The sequence below is a fragment of the Macaca mulatta genome, chromosome 1, assembly GCF_049350105.2.
Source record: "Macaca mulatta isolate MMU2019108-1 chromosome 1, T2T-MMU8v2.0, whole genome shotgun sequence".
Lineage (NCBI taxonomy): Eukaryota > Metazoa > Chordata > Mammalia > Primates > Cercopithecidae > Macaca > Macaca mulatta.
The window spans coordinates 215,034,888-215,057,872 of record NC_133406.1 but is presented as its reverse complement, the minus strand read 5'-3'; the positions used below and the strand labels follow the sequence as shown (position 1 = coordinate 215,057,872).

At 46.6% G+C, this 22,985-nt stretch overlaps 1 protein-coding gene and 2 long non-coding RNA genes across 7 annotated transcripts in view; 1 reads left to right on the top strand and 2 right to left on the bottom strand.

Annotated features, from left to right (window-relative positions):
• PAFAH2 (platelet activating factor acetylhydrolase 2) overlaps window positions 1–22,985 on the bottom strand; it is a 41,321-nt gene that overhangs the window by 5,003 nt on the left and 13,333 nt on the right. For 2 of the 5 annotated variants that reach the window (XM_028837763.2, XM_015131751.3), the window contains exons 5-10: window positions 18,427–18,495; window positions 17,913–18,054; window positions 16,331–16,444; window positions 10,003–10,094; window positions 7,489–7,659; window positions 5,587–5,741 (exon numbers count right to left, since the gene is read on the bottom strand). In XM_028837763.2, the coding sequence (XP_028693596.1) occupies window positions 5,587–5,741; window positions 7,489–7,659; window positions 10,003–10,094; window positions 16,331–16,444; window positions 17,913–18,054; window positions 18,427–18,495 (743 nt within the window). The remainder of the gene's footprint in view (window positions 1–5,586; window positions 5,742–7,488; window positions 7,660–10,002; window positions 10,095–16,330; window positions 16,445–17,912; window positions 18,055–18,426; window positions 18,496–22,985) is intronic. The other 3 variants (XM_028837769.2, XM_077968417.1, XM_028837774.2) reach the window with 2 other exon arrangements.
• On the bottom strand, window positions 1,797–5,239 carry LOC144335177 (uncharacterized). Its single transcript, XR_013405702.1, has 2 exons — window positions 5,004–5,239; window positions 1,797–3,407 (listed from the first exon to the last, which is right to left on the bottom strand). It is a non-coding gene; the product is annotated as an uncharacterized LOC144335177 (long non-coding RNA).
• On the top strand, window positions 5,095–22,910 carry LOC144335178 (uncharacterized). Its single transcript, XR_013405703.1, has 2 exons — window positions 5,095–7,903; window positions 22,052–22,910. It is a non-coding gene; the product is annotated as an uncharacterized LOC144335178 (long non-coding RNA).

The following is a 22,985-nucleotide window of genomic DNA, read 5'->3' as shown; positions in this document are numbered from 1 at the left end:
GTTCACTATTCGGGTGATGGGTACACTAAAAGCCCAGACTTCACCACGTGCAATATAGCCATGTAAGAAAATTGTACTTGTACCCCCTACATTTATACAAATAAAAAAAAGACTGTGAGGGGGAGGGACTGGCAAGGGTGGCAGTGAGGAGACCAGTTAGGAAACCACTGCACTAATTTGGATGAGAGATGATTTGGACAGGATGGTAGCTGTGGGGTGGTGACAAGTGATTTGATTCCATGTGTATTTTGAAGGTAGAGCCAATAGGATTGCTTGAGGGGCTGGGTGGGCGGCAAGAGAGAAAAGACAAGAGACAAGGATAAAGACTTAGACCTGAGTAGAAGGATGGAGCTACTATTAATGAAGAAGGGAAAGAGTGCAGTTGAAATTGGTTTTTTTTTGTTACTTCTATTAGATGACTAAGTAGAGATGGGGAGCAGTGGCAGAGGGAGTACCCAGCATGGAGGTGGCATGGAAAGCCATGAGAAGAGGTCCAGGCACTGGGCCCTGCAAGCAGCACAGCTGATGGAAAATACCCAAACATGGAGATAGGAGAAAGTCCACAGTGTGGATCTCCGAAGTGAAGATGGAGTTTTCCCAGAGGAGGGGGCCATCAACTGCATCAGAAGCTGCAGAGAGTTCCAGAAGATGGGGAATGAGAACTATTGGAGCTAGCGTTGTGAAGGTCATTGGGGACCCTGACAATAGCGGTTTTGATGGAGCACTGTGATGCAAGCCTGGAGTGGGTTAAGAGGGAATGGGAAGAGTGGAATTAGAAAAAGCAAAGGCAGACGTTCTTTTGAGTTTTGCTGTGATGGGGAACAGGGAGATGGATGGCAAGTGCAGGGGATATTGAGGTCAAGAGAAAATTATTTTTTTCTGTGAGAAACTTCAGCATGAAATGAACCACGAGACAGGGAAAATTTGATGATCTAAAGTAAAGAGGGGCTGGGCATGGTGGCTCACGCCTATAATCCCAGCACTTTGGGTGGCCGAGGTGGGTGGATGACTTGAGGTCAGTAGTTTGAGTCCAGGCTGGCCAACATGGCAAAACTCCATCTCTACTAAAAATGCAAAAACTAGCTGGGCATGGTGGCAGGTGACTGTAATCCTAGCTACCCGGGAGGTTGAGGCAGGAGAATCGCTTGAACCTGGGAGCAGAGGTTGCAGTGTGCTGAGATGGCGGCTACTGCCTTCCAGCCTGGGCGACAGAGTGAAACTCTGTCCCAGATAAATAAATAAATAAATAAAATAAAGAGGGAAGAATCACTGGCGCAATCATGTTGAGCAGACAGAAGAGGATGGAATCTCGTGTTGGGGGGTTGGCCTTCATTAGGCAACTGAGGTGGGAACTCTAGAAACCGAAGGGAAAGCTGATTATACACAGGAAGGAGGGGAGAGGTGGTGTTGGGAGTCTGAGGAAGTGCTGGGTGCTTCCATTTTCTCGGTGAAGTGGGAGGCAAAGTTAACTGAGAGACAGGATAAGGGAAGAGGTGTGAGAGGTTTGAGGAGAAAGAAGGTGTGAAATAGTCTTCCATGAGAGTGGGAGAGGAAAGTAGGTGCAGACAGGAGCTGCATGGAGTTAATACGAAGGAAGCACCAGTCTTCATAGAAGATCATATCCCCAGAGCAGCCAAACTAGTGCTCTCAGAAGGATTTTTTTCAGAGTGAGAGGTTCAGCTGAGCCACTTACAGCCTATTTTAGTTTCCCATGTGACAACGTACTATGTGGCTACTAAAAGCTTTTCTCTCTTTGTAAAGCTAATTAGCCCAAGCCCAGACGCTTGGCCTTCTTCTTTTCTTTTGAGACAGGGTTTCACTGTGTTACCCAGGGTGGAGTACAGCGGCACAATCACAGTTTACTGCAGCTTCAATCTCCTAGGCTCAAGCAATCCTCCTGCCTCGGCCTCCTAAAATGCTGGGATTATAGACATGAGCCACTGCACCCGACTTTTTCAGACTGCCTTATCTCTTATCACCCAGATTAGTGCAAGAACCTCCTACCTAAAAGCTCCCTGCCTCTCACCTTGCCCCATCCTCCACAACGCACCAGACTGCGAGCACAAGTCTAATCACGACATTCACCTGCTTAAAACCCACCAGGGGCTCCTGACGGCCTATGGAATAACATTCAAACTCACTTCAGCAAATCCGAAGTGGGCATCTTCGTCTGGCTTCTGCCCACTTCTTTATCTTTGTCTTTCAACAATTCACTCTCCTGAGCTCCAGATACACTAAGCACAGTTTCCCAATCCTGACCAGGCCCACTCAAGCATTTGTGCCTTCTGTCCAGAAGACCTTCGCCCTTTCCTGCCTGTGAACCCTCTGCTAAGATTAAAGGCAAGCATTGTGTTGTCAAGGGAGCCTCCTTTCCTAGCTGTTCTTCCACTCCTGTCAAAGTTAGGCGACTGTCCTCCGTGTGGACAGTCTAAAGACTGAGTGCCTACTGTGGCCATGGAACTTATCACTCAGAGTCACCGCCAGCATAGTGAAGTGACTAAGGGCATGGGCCTTGGAACTGGCCAGTTTAGGTTACATATTGGCTTTGCCACTTGATAACCAGATAAGCTTGAAGAAATTATTTAATTTCCTATGCTTCGGTATCCTCCCCTGTAAAACGGAGTCAAAAATAAAGGTATCTTCTGGAAAGGGCTATCTCTAGAATTACCACGATAAAGTAGGAGCAGAAGGCCTGGCATAAAGTAAGTCCTCAACAATCTTCCTTCAGTCTAAGTGCCTCCTACCCCATTTCCATGTCTGCTGGTCTCTAACAGTGAGTATCTTAGCTCAACGGGTATTGCTTTTAAAGGGAGCACAATTGTGCCATGGTGGGCTTCCTATCATCTTTCATCCTAAGCTTTTATAATGACATGGTGCCTATGAAGAGACAGGGAAAGAGGGCTGAGGACCAGGCAGTCAGGCACCATCAAAGTCTTGAGACATGGGTCCATTCCCTACTTGCCAGGTGATAAGAATGATGCCCTAAATCTCTTATTGACCCTAAGGTCTCCAAACACAGAATGGAATCAAGGCTCATGATGTGCAAGATGAAACGAACAGGCAGAAATAGAAAAATGAAAATTTACTTCCAGAAAGTCAATAAATGCGTAAGACAGATGTGTTTTCAATGCAAACTCAATCCAGGCTAAGTTTGTTGTGCACTTGTGAGGAATGTGAATGCACTCAGGTCATCCAACTAAAAGCCTAGTGTCCAGAGCACAGAGGCGGCCAGGCGCGATGGCTCACACCTGTAATCTCAGCACTTTGGGAGGCCAAGGCAGGTGGATCACTGGAGGTCAGGAGTTCAAAACCAGTCTGGCCAACATGGCAAAACTCTGCCTCTACTAAAAATACAGAAAGTAGCTGGGTGTGGTGGTACATGCCTGTAGTCCCAGCTACTTGGGAGGCTGAGGCAGGAAAATTGCCGGAGAAGCACTTGAAGCCAGGAGGTTGAGATTGCAGTGAGCTGAGATTGCACCACTGCACTCCAGCCTGAGCAACAGAGTGAGACTCCATCTCAAACAAAACAAAACAGAGCACAGAAGTGACTGTCCAGGACAGCACCGGTCAGACCACATCTAACACATTATAGTCAAGTCAGGGCACCACAGTTTATCTATTTATTTTTTGGAGATGGTATCACTCTATTGCCCAGGCTGGAGTGCAATGGCACAATCTTGGCTCACTGCAGTCTTGACCTCCCAGGCTCAAGTGATCCTTCCACCCCAGCCTCCCGAGTAGCTGGGACTATAGGCACATGCCACCACACCTGGCTAATTTTATTTATTTTTTTGTTGAGACGGGGTCTCACTATGTTGCCCAGGCTGGTCTCAAACCCGTGGCCTTAAGCGATCCTCCCATCTCAGCCTCCCAAAGTAGCTGGGATTACAGATGTGAGCTAACACGCCCAGCCAGGGCACCACACTTCAGAAGGAGCACCAAAAAACAGTGACTCCAAAGGAAGGGGATAACAAATAGCAACACGGGGAACTGAGCAGGGAAAGGTGGAGGTACCACGAACATTTAGCTTAATAAACAGAACACTCAGAGAGGACCAGCATAGGTGACTTCAAATATCTAGGGAACTGCCAGGTGCCATCTTAGGCTTCTCTGGGTAGCTCTTGAGGGGTTAATCTGGGCAAGTAGAAGGGGGTTACAAAGTGGGAGATCTTGCTCTTATGTTAAAGGCAAACCTTCGAAATTCAGGCAAGCCTGGTTCCTTTCTCGTGGAAACTGCCCTGCACACAGCACCTGCTAAGGGATCAGAAAGGGACCTCTGATGCAAAGAGCGTTGGAGCCTCGCTGGGACAGGGCTACAGTGTGTTCTGGCAGGCAAAGAGGAGCTGATACAATCAAATTGCCTCTCTTGAGAATCTATTCAAAGAAATTTAAAAAAAAAAAAAAAATACGGCAGTGAGCAGTGGGAGCTGAAGATGAAAAGATGCCACAAGCTAGAGGGAACACACTCTAAGTGGTTCAAGCTATGAGGAAGTAGAAACGGAATAAACAGCTGCTATCAGTGAGAAAAACCACAGAGCAGAAAAAAAATGCATAATGGAACAAAGAAAAAGAGATGTCATGAGAGGAAAACACAGAGAGACTGACCCCATGAGACAGACGGAAAGAAAAGTCAGTCCTGCTAGCCACCCTGATTTCTATAACTGCGCTCCCACCCAGTCCAGGTGCAGTCTCATAAACAAACTCCCCTTTTTTTCTCAAGCTGAGTTTGTGAGCCTCTAGCCTTTGTAACCAATAAAGCTTAGTAAGAGGATGCCTCCTCTGGGTGGAAGCTGGACCACGGACCTCTGCAGGTCTGGACCTTTAGCTGCTCTGTGACTGATGACATTATTCATAGTCCTTCCATGCTTTGTTTCTTTAAAACACTTCCATAAATTTAGCCCGTCATCCTCATAAGCTCCCCTACAATGCAGATAAGGTGGGTAATAATGAGTCCGGGTAAGGAGAGAGGTGGTGGAGTAGAGAGAGGTGAATACTCCATTTACAGGGAGGAAACCAAGGTTCAGAGAGGTTAAATGACTAGGCCAAAGTCATTCTGCAAGCAAGATAGTCAGAATCTCCAAACTTTCAGTTAAGTGTTTTTTCTTATTTATTTGTTTATTTATTTATTTATTTAGAGACAGGGTCTTGCTCTGTTGCTCAGGCTGGAGTTCAGTGGTGCGATCATGGCTCACTGCAGCCTAGACCTCCTGGGCTTAACCGATCCTCCCACCATAGCCTCTCGAGTAGCTGGGACTACAGGTGTGTGCCACCACACCCAGCTAATTTGTTTGTTTGTTTGTTTGTTTGTTTGTTTGTTTGGTAAAGAGTCTCACTATGTTGCTCAGACTGATCTCGAACTCCTGGCCCCAAGCCATCCTCCCACCTCAACCCCCAAAAGTGCTAGGCATGAGCCACTGCAACTGGCCTTGTTTTTTCTGTAATTCTATGTAACTCTCTCCTTCACTCAGGTTTTCCACTTGCCATAAATCTCCTTCCCAGATCCCAGACATGTCAGAGATTTCACTCTGCTGCAAGGAAATCTAAGGGACCCCACGGTTGCCCCAAAAGCCCCAGTTTTCTCCTTACCGAGGTGCTTCTGCAGGAAGGCCAACATGGCCCGCACCATAACCTCCTGCCCTTCATAGGGGTCCAGGCTCCCACGGGTTTGAGTGGAGAAGAATTTACCAATCAAGTTGCCAGTCACAAAAGCAAAGTCAGTTTGACTCCGATGAACAGAACCACTAGGGGAAAAGAAAAACAACTGGCAGGGGTCTGGCGGCGAGGGCATACAGATGTGTGTTAGGCACCTACTATGTGCAAGGTGCTTTTCATGCATTATCACACTTTATTTTCACAGCAACCTTGTAAGGGAAGTATTTTCCCCCTTGACAGAATCCAAGGAAAGAAATAATCTGCTTAGGGTCAGGTCATACAAGTAGTTGGGGGTGCCTGGCTTCAAAGGTAGCTTGACCCCTAGACTACAATGCCTGGCAGTGCAGGGAAAAGGCTGAGCTAGCGGGAGCGGAGACAGAAGCAAGGAGGTGGGGTCTGTGGCACGTGGCGTCTCTATGTTACTATAATCTATTAGCTGTGGCTTTTGCCCGGTGAATTTTAAACCATTCACAAAACAAATTAAGTTATTCTTCAGAACTGTCCCACAGAGTGAAGAGGGAAAAGGAATTACTTGCCTTTATTTAAACAATCAGAAAAGTAAGAGTAAGTGCTTTGTAAAAGGGGGTTCCTGGGTTAGAACTTAAGTCCTTTGGTGCTAGATACATTTAATTTGCAGGTAAAATCCTCACTAGGTTAATTTTGGGCTAAATTATTCATAACTGAATTCACTAGTAAATTCAGTGAGAGAAAGAGAATTTAAATGCTAAAGTATTTGTCTGATACCACAGAAAAACTGACTTTAAAAAATGCATTAGTTAAGGCACACAAAAAGGTATATAGAATAATATATGGGATACTTGAGTATCCAGCACTTGGTTGAATAAATGATACCTTGCCAGGCATTAAGTCCCCTGAGTGACCCCTTCCCAACTGGCCTCACCTCCCTTCCCTCCTGGTCACAATTATCCTGAATGTGACCTGGGGAAGCATTCAGGCAGTGTCCACTGCCATGAAACCTAACGGAAGGAGAAGGGGTGGCCCTAGGAAAGAGGGCCGGGACCAAGATGAGCAAGGGAAGAAGTCACCAGCCATGCGGCCCCAGTGCTCAAGGGCTCTAGATTTGGCATTTCAACTACCCAGTGACTCCAAAGGTCCACGGCATGCAGTCACTTGTCATTCTGCTGAAATAGGAACCAGATGGATCCCTGAATCCTGTGTGCTGCTGGGCTCGACTGCAGGGCAGGAGCAGTCCGTGAGATCTCAGCCCGACATCTGTGGCGCAATATCACCTCCCACATGTGGAACATTTCTTAAAGTCACTAAAAATGTTTTTTTCCCTGTGAAAAATGGCTCCCAAAAGGAAACCAACTGATAGTGCTGATGATGGAAGTGAAGAAAATGTGGCTTCTCTTGACCAGAATATAGATGGTTTATGGAAGACAACATATGTTAACAGTGATCTGTGATTCTGGTATTCATGAAGGTCTCTAGAAATGTGTCTGGTGAATATCAAAGGTCTATATATTCACACTCTTCCAATGATCCAATAAAATTCTCAAATGAGGCTAGCAATCTCTGGAACTTACCCAAACCCACACCACTTCCTTTCCAACACGCAATCCCATAATGCCCTTTTTCAGAAAGCACTAGGTAAATCCTGTCATAAAGTCAGAAAAACTATGGAATAAGTCACTGTAGATGGAGCTTAGTGGAGAAGAAGGACAGACAGAAAATTCTAAATTCTTTGCAATTCAGGAAGTATTCAGGTATCCTATACTAATGGGTAGAAAGTTCTGGATAATCCAGAAGTTAAGGGCACCACAGCAAATGGCAAACGGAGAGGGCACTGGGATCACGACCTTGTGGTTTACTCACAGAACAGTTATGATCCTAGACTGTTCATGCTGGGCACATATCTTCTTCATCAAATTGACACTCTCCATTGTCTGGAATTTCTCAGTATTGATAAAGAACACAGGGCCTCGGGCTTTGGGGTAAAAGTCACGTTCCAGAGGAAACATCCAAGCATCCAGAGCCACTGCACACCTGGAACAGGACCAGACATTTGGAGTTGCCATGCGGAATCCCAGGCAAGAATAGTTAGGGTGGTGGAGGGAAGGGCGGAATTCCTCCCTCTGGTGGGGTAAAGGCTCAGAAAGCCAGGAAGGGGGTACCAGGGCCCATGGCCTTCAGTTAGGATCTTAGATAGGGATCACTTTTACTTTTCACCAAAGATCCTTCTAGATTTCTGTTTTTTTGAGACGGAGTCTTGCTCGTCGCCCAGGCTGGAGTGCAGTGGCGAGATCTTGGCTCACTGCAAGCTCTGCCTCCCGGGATTCACGCCATTATCCTGCCTCAGCCTCCCAAGTAGCTGGGACTACAGGCGCCTGCCACCACGCCAGGCTAATTTTTTGTATTTTTATAGAGACGGGGTTTCACCGTGTTAGCCACGATGGTCTCGATCTCCTGGTCTTGTGATCCGCCCGCCTCGGCCTCCCAAAATGCTGGGATTACAGGCGTGAACCACCGCACCCAGCCCTTCTAGATTTCAAACTCCCTGAGAACAAGGATCAGATCTCCCTCTTCTCCAAGATCTACTCTCAGGTGACTGACCTGAGATCCATAGAATGGCACTTCATTCATTTAATTACTCATTCATTCAATATTCATTGAGTGTCTACTATGTGCTTTGGATATAGACATAAATGAGTGTTCTTGTTCTCATGGAGCTCCCAGTCCAGCAGGGAAGATAGAACAGACAAGGTGGCAAAACAATATAGCTTAGTGCCCCAATTGCACAAGGTTCTATGTGAGGTCAAGAAAAGCCTCCTTGGTGCCAACAGCAAAACCATGTCACCAAGGGCAATATTATGGCCTTAAGATTTAGCCATTTCCCTCCTCAGACCCCTGAAATGCTCCTCTGTTCTCCATCTCAATAAAGGACAATCATCTTCTACTCAAATAATAGATACACAAATGAAAAACCTTGGGCTGGGCATGATGGCTCATCCCAATAATCCCAGCACTTTGGGAGGCTGAGGCAGGAGGATCACTTGAGCCCAGGAGTTTAAGACTAGCCTGGGCAATAGAGCAAGACACCATCTCTTAAAAGAAAAATTTAAAAATTAGCAGGGCATGGTAGCATGTACCTGTAGTCCCAGCTATTTGAGAGGCTGAGGCAGGAGAATCACTTGAGCCTAGGAGGTTGAGGCTGCAGGGAGCTGACTGTACCACTGCACTCCAGCATAGGGCAACAGAGCAAGACCCTGTCTCAAAGGGAAAAAAATAAAACTAAAAACCTGGATTTCCTCTCTTTCCTTCACCTCCCACATGACCAAGTCCTGACAACTCTAAAACATATCCTGACTCCAGTCACTTCTCTCCATCCCACTATCTCAATCCTGATGTAAATTTATCATCTCTCACGTTGACTCTGAAACAGCATCTCTCTAACGAGCCTCTAGGCTTTCAGTCTTGTCCTGCTACAATCCATTCTTCACACAGTAGCCAGAAAGATCTTTTAAAATGTAAGACTGATATTTCTCTGTTGAAAATCTTCAACAGTTTCCCATCATACTTAGAATAAAATCTACACCTCCTTACCCTGGCCAAACGACCCCGTGATCTGGCCCCTGCTTCTCTTTCTGATCACAGCCTAAATTGCCTCCCCCTCACTCACTATGCTCCTCCCACCCTAACACAAAAAGCTTCTTCCCACCGCAGGGCCTTTGCATTAGCTATTCCTGCTGGCTGGAAATATCTTCCTCTAGATCTTCACACAGCTGGCTTCTTTGCCTTTCCAGTCTTGGTTTCACTTTCTCAGAGACATATCAGCCTCTTTTCTTTTCTCTGTTTTTTTTGAGACAGGGTCTTGCTCTACTGCCCAGGCTGAAAGTGGTGCGGTCAGAGCTCACTGTAACCTCGAACTCCTGGGCTCAAGTGATCCCCCTGCCTCAGCCTTCAAAGTAGCTGGAACTACAGGCATGTACTATAACACTTGGCTAAGTTTTGTTTTTTCCTTTTTTAAATTTTTTGTAGACGGAGTCTTGTGATGTTTCCTAGGCTGATCACAAACTCTTGGCTTCAAGCAATCCTCCTGCCTCAGCCTCCCAAAGATCTGGGGTTACAGGAGTGAGCCATCATGCTCAGCCTTATTTTTCTTCATTGCACTTTGGTCACGGGGATTTTATTATCTATTGGCTTTTTCACTACTCTGTCTCCTCCCACAATAATATAATCCCATGAAATCAGAGATCTTGTTTTCTTGTTTAACCACTGAATCCTCAGTCCCTAAACAGTGCCAAGAATATAGTACTTGTGTAACAAATACTTGCTAAATGAATAAATGGTGTATGGAGCTAAGCACAGCAACACTACTAGGAAACTCACCGAAATTGGATCTCCTTAGCCAAAGCCAGAATAGCAGTGGCCCCTCCAAATGAATGTCCCATCACAGCCACACGGCTCATGTCAATGTTGCCCTGAGGAAAGCGGAGAACTTAGCCAAGTCAGAAACTCAGGACTGCTTCTTTAGGAATTCATCAGGAACAAGAGGAAGAAATGTGATGCAATGAGGCCAAAGGCACAATACAGCAAGCGAGTCCACCAACACCACACTATCAAGAATCTCTTGCCTATGGAAGGGGCAACAGTCAAGCAATCCTTAGACTGAACAGCCTTGTGTAGGCAGGAATTGTGAAAACCATACTTTTCATGTTTACTTTTGTAATCTCACCACCTAACAACAGTGGACCAGGGTAGACATTCAAATATCTATGAATAGGCCAGGTGCAGTGGCTCATGCCTATAATCCCAACACTCTGGGAGGCCAAGGCGGGCGGATTGCTTGAGCTTAGGAGTTTGAGACCAGCCAGGGCTCAAACATGGCAAAACCTTGTCTCTACAAAAAAGTACAAAAATTATCTGGGCATGGTGGTGTACACGTATGGTCCCAGCTACTCAGGAGGCTGAGGTGAGAGGACTGCTTGAGCTCAGGAGGTTGAGGCTGCAGTGAGCCATGATTGCACCACTGCATTCCAGCCTGGGCTACAGAGTGAAACCGTCTCAAAAAACAAAAAAACAAAAAAACAAAAAAACAACCATCTATGAAGACATGAATGGCTCAAAATGGTCAGATTCCACGTTGACCCATTGGTTTATGAGCACGTTCAGAATAAGAGCCTCCTCCATCCTCCAGAATCTCCACCTTATAAACTGGTCCAAGGGTCCATGACACATGGACTGAACTGAGGGTGAAACAGGGATGCTCCTGCTGCCCGTCCATTGTGCTCTGGAGCAAAGACTGCTTGTGCAGAAGCCAGGGCAGGTTCTCCTTCCTCTCTGGATATCTGTCGTGATTTTTATCCAAAGTCAAGGGAAGAGTGAGTCTGTGCACGCTAACATGCTCCGCACATATCTATTTCTGGTCATCCCCAGAAGCCTTCAGGGTATGGTTATATAAAAAGCCACTGCAGCTGCTCGCTAAGGGGCTCAGGAGACCTCTCCAGGCTCTACGGCCCAGGCTCTGCTCTGAACTTTTGCTCTGCTCTCCCCAGTGTCTATTCCAAGGCTTTGTACCTAAATCTTCCCCCTTCACTCAGTACCCTCAGATCAGCATCTTGGTTGGATGGCCTCTTCAGCATTTAAAAAAACCTCTAAAATCAGAGGTATACAAAGAAGTCTCCCACTTACCCTGTTTTTTTCTACATGGTTGCCTGCCACCTACCTCCAAACAGGTAACAGTTTCTTATGTGTCCCTGAGGAGATTGCTTATATTCATAGGTCAACTTGAATATACACTTTCCCTCTTTTCATACACGCGGCGGTGTATCTTTTTGTACATAAAAACATTAGTACATAAAGAGTTTCCACATCCTTTTTCACAGCGACTTGGCCATGGGACAGACAGCTAGCTGATCACCAAATCTTTTCCTCTTGTTCCTGGTCTCACAGCTAAACTATTTCCCAGCAGTTAGGCAAGGACTTGTGATTGTTCTAGCCAACAGAATGTGAGCAAAAGTGCTATCTCTACTTCCAGACCTGGTCCATAAATTGTCTCATACAAACCTCTATGCCCTTTCCCATTCTGTTGGCTTAATGCAAACAACAAATTTGGGATTCACAAATTTTGTGAGAGGGTAGAGCCATAAGAAATTATAAAAGGAGCAGGGATCCCTGAGTTGCCTCTTATACAGGAGCACCCATATTGAACTTTATGTAGGAGAGAAATACATTTCTACTGTGTTAAGCCACTGAAATGTGGGGTTTACACACTCTAGCAATTAGCATTAACCAAGTAAACACATCCACTGTCGGCCGGGCGCGGTGGCTCAAGCCTGTAATCCCAGCACTTTGGGAGGCCGAGACGGGCGGATCACGAGGTCAGGAGTTCGAGACCATCCTGGCTAACATGGTGAAACCCCGTCTCTACTAAAAAATACAAAAAAAAACTAGCCGGGTGAGGTGGCGGGCGCCTGTAGTCCCGGCTACTCGGGAGGCTGAGGCCGGAGAATGGCGTAAAAACCCGGGAGGCAGAGCTTGCAGTGAGCTGAGATCCGGCCACTGCACTCCAGCCTGGGCGACACAGCGAGACTCTGTCTCAAAAAAAAAAAAAAAAAACAAAACAAAAAACACATCCACTGTCCCATAATTAAACCAGTTCCCTCACTGGTGAACGTTTAGATTACTATCAAACTTTTGCCATAACAAACAACACTGGAATGAACAACACTGTCCATCTATTACGCTGCATGTGTGCAGGTATTTATTTGTAGGATAAATTCCCCAAACCGGAAATTACTGGGTCAAAGAAACATATGCATTTGTACTGCTGATGATATCAATTGCCAAATGCTCTCCATGGGACGATTTGTGTTCTCACCAGCAATGTAAGAGAATATCTACTTGCCCACAACTTTGTTAACAGAGTGAGTAATCAATTTTTGGATCTTACTCAATTTGATAGATGAAAATGTAATTAGCTTTTTTTTCATGCTGTATTTCCCCCAGAAGGCTACCCTCTTAACTGATCTAACTGGACTGTAGCCTGCCATTTTCCAATTTTTTTTTTTTTTGAGATAGAGTCTCACTTTGTCACCCAGGCTGCAGTGCAGTGGCACGATCTTGGCTCACTGCAACCTCCACCTCCTAGGCTCAAGGTCAAGCAATTCTCGTGCTTCAGCTTCCCGAGTAGCTGGAACTATAGGCATACGTCACCACGCCCAACTAAATTTTTTTTTTTTTTTTTTTTGAGATGGAGTTTTGCTCTTGTTGCTCAGACTAAGTGCAATGGCGTGGTCTCAGCTCATTGCAATCTCCACCTCTCAGGTACAAGCAATTCTCCTGCCTCCGCCTCCCGAGTAGCTGGGATCACAGGTGCCTGCCACCACGCCCAGCTAAATTTTTTGTATTTTTAGTAGAGACGGGGTTTCACCACATTGGCCAGGCTGGTCTCGAACTCCTGACCTCAGGTGGTCAGGCTGCCTCAGCGTCCCAAAGTGCTGGGATTATAGGCGTGAGCCACCACGCCCGGCCTGAATTTTGTATTTTTAGTAGAGATGGGGTTTCGCCATGTTGACCAGGCTGGTATTGAACTCCTGGGCTCAAGCGATCCACCCGACTCAGCCTCCCAAACTGTTGGGATTACAGGCGTGAGCCTGGCTTCCCAGTGCCTTTCTCAGGCTCACAGGCATGCAGGCCCGGACCTCAGTGTCCAGGGCACCTCGGACTCTCATGCAGGTTGATGACATGAACACTGTAGTTGGTAAAGCACTCTAGATTCCAGGGTCTGTCTTACCTACTGGGCATGCAGGTAGATTGCTTCTTCCTGGAGGATATTACCAAAACCTTTAAAATATACATTCTGAAGGTTTGGGGCACACAGCATAGGCTGTAGAATCAAAAAGCACCAATTTCATGTTTGACTCTACCACTTACTTAGCTGGGTACTCTTGGGTTCTTAGCCTTTTTGATCCTTGGTTTCTTTCTAGGTAAAGAGGTACGAATGCTTACTGCATAAGTTTGTGGGAGGAGCTCTTAAAATAGCAAGTCTCATAAAGCAGTAATTGTAAATATATAAGTTTGGGTTTTTTTTGGGTTTTTTTTTTTTTTTTTTTTTTTTTTTTTTTTTTTTGAGACGGAGTCTGGCTCTGTCACCCAGGCTGGAGTGCAGTGGCACGATCTCGGCTCACTGCAAGCTCCGCCTCCCGGGTTTACGCCATTCTCCTGCCTCAGCCTCCCGAGTAGCTGGGACTACAGGCGCCCGCCACCTCGCCCGGCTAGTTTTTTGTATTTTTTAGTAGGGACGGGGTTTCACCGTGTTAGCCAGGATGGTCTCGATCTCCTGACCTCGTGATCCGCCCGTCTCGGCCTCCCAAAGTGCTGGGATTACAGGCTTGAGCCACCGCGCCTGGCCTTTTTGGGTTTTTTTTGTTTTTTTTTTTTGAGACGGAGTCTCGTGCCGTCTCCCAGGCTGGAGTGCAGTGGCGCGATCTCGGCTCACTGCAAGCTCCGCCTCCCGGGTTCACGCCATTCTCCTGCCTCAGCCTCCCGAGTAGCTGGGACTACAGGCGCCCGCCACTTCGCCCAGCTAGTTTTTTTGTATTTTTTAGTAGAGACGGGGTTTCACTGTGTTAGCCAGGATGGTCTCGATCTCCTGACCTTGTGATCCGCCTGTCTCGGCCTCCCAAAGTGCTGGGATTACAGGCTTGAGCCACCGCGCCTGGCCAGTATTTTTTTTTTTGAGACAGTCGCGCTCTGTCATCAGGTTGGAGCGCAATGGTGCAATCTCAGCTCACTGCAACCTCAGATCCATGGGTTCAAGTGATTCTCCTGCCTCAGCCTCCTGAGTAGGCAGGACTATATGCCCAGCTAATTTTTGTATTTTTAGTAGAGACGGGGTTTCACCATGTTGGCCAGGATGGTCTCAATCTCTTGACCTTGTGATCTGCCCACCTCAGCCTCCCAAAATGCTGGGGTTACAGGTGTGAGCCACCGCACCTGGCCGTATTTTTTATATACATATATACACACACACACACACCATTCTTATTCACACAATACAATATGACATGGCTATTAAAAATCATGCAGTTGGGTGCAGTGGCTCACATCTGTAATCCCAACACTTTGTGAGGCCGAGGCAGGTGGATTGCCTGGGCCCAGGAGTTTGAGACCAGCCTGGGAAACATGGTGAAACCCCATCTCTACAAAATACAAAAAATTAGCTGGGCATGGTGGCGGGCGCCTGCAGTCCCAGCTACTTGGGAGACTGTGATAGCTACAGTGAGTGGTGATCACACCACTGTACTCCAGCCTCGGTGACAGAGTGAGGCCCTGTCTCAAAAATAAATAAATAAATAAAAATAAATAATAAAAGTCAAGCTATACAGGAGGATTGCTTAAGCCTAAGAGTTTGAGTCCAGCCTGGGCAGATAGCAAGATCTTGTCTCTAAAAAAATTTTTTTTAAATCATGCCATAGAAAAATATTAATTGGCATAAGAAGATACTAATACTGTCTTGCTAAATGAAAATAAGGCCACAAAACAGCTTGTATTAAATGATAACATAATTGTGTAAAAAATATATATACACATATTAATACATGTAAAAATAACTGGAAGGAAAAATATCAAAATATTGAAAAAGGTTTTTCATTTTTCTTCATGCTTTTGTGAAATTTCTTGGTTCTCTGAATAGAGCCTGAATGACTTTTGAAATTAGGGACAAAAAAAGATTGGGTGGGGGTGGGGCATAAAGAATGTATCTTCATAAGCACCAAATTTCATGGCCAGGATGGTTTTATACCCTCCTGGGAGGGTTCTTGGGATTCCCTCAAAGGAAGGACTGAGCCTGCAGTAGACACAGGATGTTTGCTGCTCAGTAGCCTGAATCTTCTTCCCACCATCCATCTGGCCTTGTGGGCGTTCAATCATCTGACCCAGAAGTGGGAATGTAACCTAGGCAGGCCAATCGGAATACCCTCTCCCTCTGACACAGGGACTAGCCCAGAGGGGCATAAGACCCACATAGGGTCACAGCTTTCCCAGATTAGTGGAAACTAAGACAGTCTCTTTTCTTTTTAAACCTGGAGCTGAGGCCGGGTGTGGTGGCTCACGCCTGTAATCCCAGCACTTTGGGAGGTCGAGATGGGCAGATCACCTGAGGTTAGGAGTTCGAAACCAGCCTGGCCAACATGGTGAAACTCTGTCTCTAGTAAAAACACAAAAATTATCCAGGTGTAGTGGTAGGCGCCTGTAATCCCAGTGACTTGGGAGGCTGAGGCAGGAGAATCGCTTGAACTCAGGAGGCGGAGGTTGCAGTAAGCCAAGATTGCGCCATTGCACTCCAGCCTGGGGACAAGAGCGAGACTTTGTCTCAAAAAAAAAAAAGCAAAAAACCTGGAGCTGTAAGTTGATGTGCAGGCTTGAACTGCTAGCAACCACCTTTCTTGCCTAAAGGAGACAGTCTGGTGAGAAAACCACATATACACAGAGAAACCGAGCCAGGAGAGGGGAGAGAAGAGTACCAGGGCTTTGATGATAATATCTGAGACCCTGGGTCTAACTACACTGGCCTAAAGTTGGCCTTTGGTCTTCTTGGTAGTTATATGAGCCAATCAATTCTCTTTTGGTTTATACCAGTTAGTTAGGTTTCTGTTACTTGTAACCGAGAAAGCCCTGAATACTGGGCTCTAGGTCATATCAATTGCTTTCATACCTTCAAAGTCATCAGATCCAAGCCACCAGGCAAAATGTTGAAGACAGTCTGCCCAGCAGTGACCTCTTGCAGGATCTTCAATACCCGTAAACACTCGCTTACCCGTTGATGCACCTGCAACAAAGACAGTCCCAGTGGGACTGGAACACTCCGCAACTGTCCAGCGAGAATCTCCCTCACATACAGAGCCAAGGAAGAATGCACAGATAGTCTGCCCACCCATGCCTCACCAAGCATCTTGGGCGCCACATCCTGAGAAAGGCTCAGCTACCTTGTAGCTCACATAAGCACTGCTCAACAGCATAACAGACTCAGCCCTGTTGTTCGGACTCTACCTACCTAACCACAGGGCTGTCAGAAGGATCCAACGAGATGATGTACATGAAAGCATTTTAAAAACAAAAGGAATTAAGAGTGCTGTTATTAGCAATCCAGTACTGGATTCCACTGACCATTTACATCAGACATCTATTGTTTTTGTCTCCCAAGCACTTACCCCACTTCCTTCTCCCGTTAACCCTGCCTTTTGAGGATGGCCTTCCCACCCCCAATCAAACAATGCATTTCTGGTGGGAACTTCCCATTTTGTTACTTCTCCCCAGGCCTGGAATCCCTCTCCAGGATTTTTCAAACTGCAGTTTGGCACCAGGGTAGGGGACTGAGGGATCAACTCAAACACAGTCCTATTCTCATAGGTGACAAAGCTGAACACACACAAGGTCAGAGCTGTCAAGAGCTATGGTTCTGACTGGGTGCCATGGCTCACACCTATAACTCCAGCACTTTGGGCGGCCACAGTGGGAGGAGAGCTTGAGCTCAGGAGTTTGAGACCAGCCTGGGAAACATAGCAAGACCCCATCTCTATTAAAAAAGAAAAATTGTGTGGTGGTGTGTACCTGTAGTCCTAGCTACTCGGGAGGCTGAGGTGGGAGGGTCACTTGAGCCTAGGAGATTGACATTGCTATTGAGCCATGGTGGTGCCACTGCACTCTAGCCTGGGTGATAGAGTAAGACTCTGTCTCAAAAAAATAAAAATTAAAACAAAGTAGCTGGGCATAGTGGTGCATGCCTGTAGTCCCAGCTACTCAAGATGCTGAGGTAGGAAGATCTCTTGAGCCCAGAAGATTGAGACTGCAGTGAGCCGTGATCATGCCACTGCACTCCAATCTGGGTGACAAAGCAAGACTCCGTCTCAAAAAAAAAAAAAACTTATGGTTCTAACTTTGGAAAGTAGGCAAGTTTGAAGATGAGACCCATCAACCAAGAGAGAGACAGAAATGAGGATGGAGAACAAATCCTGACGGCATTCGAGTCTGGTTCCAATTGTCCTACTCTTCCTCATATAAGTCTACTTATATGAGCCCATCATTCCGTTTTTTTGCCTAAGTAAATCTAAGTTGGGTTTCTGTCACAGCAATTGCAAGAGTCCTGATTAAAATCCTATGTATTTCCACTGATGTGGCAAACTCAGACCCACTATGACTGACATTTCAAAAGAGGGTTAACTAAAAGTCTTGCTATCAAATATAGTAGGGAGAGGACAGACTCATTAACTCTCCTTCCCCAACTGGCACAAACTTACCTGGGGATTCCGAACATGAAATTCCTTCTCCCCTTCCTCAACTCGACGGAAAGGGATCCATTCCTCCTCCAGCGACTCATTGGTGGGCTGGTTCTCTTCTGGGGCCTGCTTACAGAAATAGGTGGTTGCCGCTGACCGGTCCCTGAAATACACACATCATCAGAGAGAAACCAGAAAACATTCTTGAGCTTATTTTTCCCCTTTACCAAAGCCTCCCTTTCATCCAGAAGGCTCTAGATCACCCTTTGGCTAGTAGGGAAGGAGATCTGGGGCATGCATAGGAAAGTGGAAAAAATATGGATTTTAGAGACAGACCTGGGTTTGAATTCCAACTCAGCTGTGTCACTTTTGGCAAATTATTTAACATCTTTAAACCTTGGTTTTCTCTTCTTTAAAAGGGGTATAATGCTGGCTTGCATGGTTGTCGAAAGGGTTAGAAATAGTACATTGATAGGGGACTAGCCTCTATCCTAGCTCACTGCAGGCACTCAATCCATGACGGCTCATCCCTCACCTGTGCTCTGGCACAGCAACCACAAAGCCATGTGAGGCCAGCTCCATGCAGAAGGCTGAATACAAAGTCCTGGAGATTCAGAAAGGAACAAGGAAAAAGGATCAAAAGAACAGCCGAGTCTTCACCCTTATTCCAACCATGCTCTTCTAGCAGCCATCTTGTGGAACTACCATATCAACCTTAACTGTTTACCTCTGGCTTCCTTTCACTTGAGAGAGAAATAAACATTACCATATTTAAGTCATTATTACTTGGGAGTTTTCTGTTAAATACAACTTGCCCAATTTCTAATTGATACAGGGAGATCAGGTTCTTAAGTTCCTTTTCACCTTCTCCCGCTTTTCCAGGGAAGGCAATGAACTGGACTTCAGAGCCAGAGAGATTTCTTTTTTTTTTTTTTTTTTGAGACGGAGTCTCGCTCTGTCGCCAGGGCTGGAGCGCAGTGGCCGGATCTCAGCTCACTGCAAGCTCCGCCTCCCGGGTTCCCGCCATTCTCCTGCCTCAGCCTCCTGTGTAGCTGGGACTACAGGCGCCCGCCACCTCGCCCGGCTAGTTTTTTGTATTTTTTTTAGTAGAGACGGGGTTTCACCGTGTTCGCCAGGATGGTCTCGATCTCCTGACCTCGTGATCCGCCCGTCTCGGCCTCCCAAAGTGCTGGGATTACAGGCTTGAGCCACCGCGCCCGGCCTCTTTTTTTTTTTTTTGAGACGGAGTCTCACTCTGTTGCCCAGGCTGGAGTACAATGGGACTATCTCGGCTCACTGCAACCTCCACTTCCCGGAGTCAAGTGATTCTCCTGCCTCAGCCTCCTGAGTAGCTGGAATTATAGGCGAGCGCCACCACACCCAGCTAATTTTTTTTTTTTTTTTTTTTTGTATTTTTAGTAGAGATGGGGTTTCACCATGTTGGTCAGGCTGGTCTCAAACTCCTGACCTCGTGATCCGCCCACCTCGGCCTCCCAAAATGCTGGGATTACAGGCATGAGTCACGGTGCCCGGCCAGCCAGAGAGATTTCTGATCCTTTCCCAGTTCAAACTGTCACCTTGGGCAAGTCTGCCTTCCAGAGCCTGTTTGCCCAGTTGAAAAATAGGCATCCCTGCCTGTGCACTTCACAGGGCTATGTGGGACTCAAATGAGACAATGGCACACTGAGAATGGTTAGGTATTTAACCGCACATATTCCTCCCTCAGATAGGAAACCATAGGTCCATGACCCATGGGCAGGATTTCAGAGCCTGAATTAACCACAGATGCAATGAGAGGAAACAATGTTCCTTATCCTCCCTTTCTTTTTCCTTGGAATTTCACTCTGGTTAATGAGAGTATTTATAACTGACTCGCCCAGGTCTAATGAAGTGTGAAGTCTCAATACAGATTCTTAGATCAAAAGGACCACCTCCAAAGTGCTCCTGTTGGCCTAGGAAGAAAAGGTTTCTTTGCTTCTTTTCCCTGCGAGACTATAATCTTCCTGAAGGTAGGAACTCTCTCGTCTTCACTACTGAATGCCCAGCCCTGGCACACAGCACATACTCAATTTATTGAACAAGAAAGCAGCATCAAAAACCATCTACTTGGCCGGGCGCGGTGGCTCAAGCCTGTAATCCCAGCACTTTGGGAGGCCGAGACGGGCAGATCACGAGGTCAGGAGATCGAGACCATCCTGGTGAACACGGTGAAACCCCGTCTCTACTAAAAAATACAAAAAACTAGCCGGGTGAGGTGGCGGGCTCCTGTAGTCCCAGCTACTCGGGAGGCTGAGGCAGGAGAATGGCGTGAACCCGGGAGGCGGAGCTTGCAGTGAGCTGAGATCCGGCCACTGCACTCCAGCCTGGGCGACAGAGCGAGACTCCGTCTCAAAAAAAAAAAAAAAACCACCTACTTGCCTTTCTAACCTCATCTCCATGTTTACTCTCCACTTTCTGCCATGGGCTACGGTTACGGGAGTCTTTGTTCCTGCTCCTCTAGCAGATGCAATTTCCTCGATTTGTTAATCTTGGTATGTCCCACCTTCCTCTCATGCCAACGGGCTGGCACAGAGCAGGTGCTCCACAGATGTCTGCTGAATGAATGAGAACCTAGCACAGTACAGCCCTTGTATTCATTCAATAAATACTTATGGGTAAACAACTACTTTCCAGGCACCGTCCTAGAAGCCGGAGCAATAGAGGATAGATGTGGTCTCTGCCTTCAGAGGGCTTACAATCTAGTGAAGAAGACAGGCATTAAAGAATAATTACACAAGTAATTAATTCATTGCAATTATGTTAAATGCTGAGAAATATAGCTTGTCTTATGAAAGCACATTCTGGAAAAATTAACCTAATATAATATAGGTGTCAGGATGGGTGTTCCTAGGACAATGACATCCAAACTAAGATCTTAAAGGTAATCTGGAATTAGCAGGAAAAGACGGAAAGGGGGAAGAGGAAGAGAAGAGCAGAACAGTGAATAGTCCAGGCAAAAAGATCAGCCACAAAGAACAGCACAGATGAAGACAGCGAGGCAGGAAATAATGCAGTGCCTTTCAGTAAGTGAAAGAAGGCCATTTTGTCTGGAGAGCTACAGTGGGACAAATAGCAAGGAACAGGCCTAGAAACTTTGTCTTGGACCTACATCGAGGTAAGACCATGAAAAGAACTGAATTAAGTTCAAAGAGCTATTAATTTTTTTTCTTTTTTTCTTTTTTTTTTTTTTGAGATGGAGTTTTGATCTTGTTGCCCAGGCTGGAGTGCAATGGCACAATCTCGGCTCACTGCAACCTCCATCTCCCAAGTTCAAGCAATTCTCCTGCCTCAGCCTCCCAAGTAGCTGGGATTACAGGTGTGTGCCACCACACCCGGCTAATTTTTTGTATTTTTAGTAGAGACAGGGTTTCACCACATTGGTCAGGTTAGTCTCGAACTCCCAACCTCAGGTGATCCACCTGCCTCGGCCTCCCAAAGTGCTGGGATTACAGGCATGGGCCACCATGCCCAGCCAAAAACTTTTAAGTGGGAAGACACATTCATTCATTCACTCAACAAATATTTATTGAGTACCTATTATATGCTGGGCACTGCTTTGAGTGCTAGAATGACAAGATCATATTTCGTTTTAAAATAGATCTCCCTGCCAGGCACGGTGGCTCACGCCTGTAATCCCAGAACTTTGGGAGGCCGAGGCGGGCGGATCACGAGGTCGGGAGATCGAAACCATCCTGGCTAACACGGTGAAACCTCGTCTCTACTAAAAATACAAAAAACTAGCTGGGCATGGTGGCAGGCGCCTGTAGTCCCAGCTACTCGGGAGGTTGAGGCAGGAGAATGGCGTGAACCTGGGAGGTGGAGCTTGCAGTGAGCTGAGATCACACTACTGCACTCCAGCCTGGGCGACAGAGCGAGACTCTGTCTCAAAAAAAAAAAAAAAAATAGATCTCCCTGCCGGGCGTGGTGGCTCATGCCTTTAATCCTAGTACTTTGGGAGGCTGAGGCAGATGGATTGCCTGAGGTCACGAGTTTAAGACTAGTCTGGCTAACATGGTGAAGCCCCGTCTCTACAAAAATTAGCCGGGCATGGTGGTGGGTGCCTATAATCCCAGTTACTCAGAGGCTGAGGCAGGAGAATCGCTTGAACCCAGAAGGCTGAGGTTGCAGTGAGCAAAGATCATGCCACTGCACGACTGGGCGTGATCAATGGCTCAAGCAATGCTCCTACCTCAGCAACTGAGGCGACTGAGTGAGACTCCGTCTCAGGGAAAAAAAAAAAAAAAAAATCTCCGTAGCTACAGTGTGGACAATGGTTTGGGGGCTAGGAGGCAAAAACAGATGCCTTTGAGATGTGCAACATTCTGGGACCTAAACTAGACATATATGTTGATGGATGAACAGACAGAGAGAAAATTCAAAAGCTTAAATAGGAACACATGTACTACAGTTATTAAACTATATAATATACCAAGGTGCAGAAATCAGAATTCATGGGAAGAATTCTAAATGAATAATGAAACTTAGGCCAAAGTTTCCCCAGGTCTGGTAAAAGAGATCCTACAGTTCACCACCATCATATCCCTCCACGTAGAGAAAGTGAGAGGAGAACCGACAAGGATGGGAACCTAGTAGGTGTCAATCGAACTGAATCCTCACAAACCGCCCTGTGGGAGCGGCATTCGTCTTTGACAGATGACGGAATCTAAGTTCAGAGAATTATACAACCTTCCCAGGCTCACATAGCGCACAAAGGATGTGGCTGATATTTGCAAGTTAGGCTGCTGGCTCCACAAGTGCAGGGAGCAAGTCTGTCTTATTTGCTACTACGCCAGTGCCACACACAGAGTGGACTCTCATGTTAAATAAATTACTCTTGGTGGGGCACAATGGCTCACGCCTATAATCTCAGCACTTTTGGGAGGCTGGGGCGGGAGGATGACTTGAGCTCAGGAATTCGAGATCAGCATGGGCAACACAGTGAGACCTCGTCTCTGCAAAAAAAAAAAAAAAAATTAAAAATAGCCAGGCATGGTGGTACATGCCAGCTACTTGGTGGCTGAGGCAGGAGCATTGCTTGGGCCCAGGAGGTTGAGG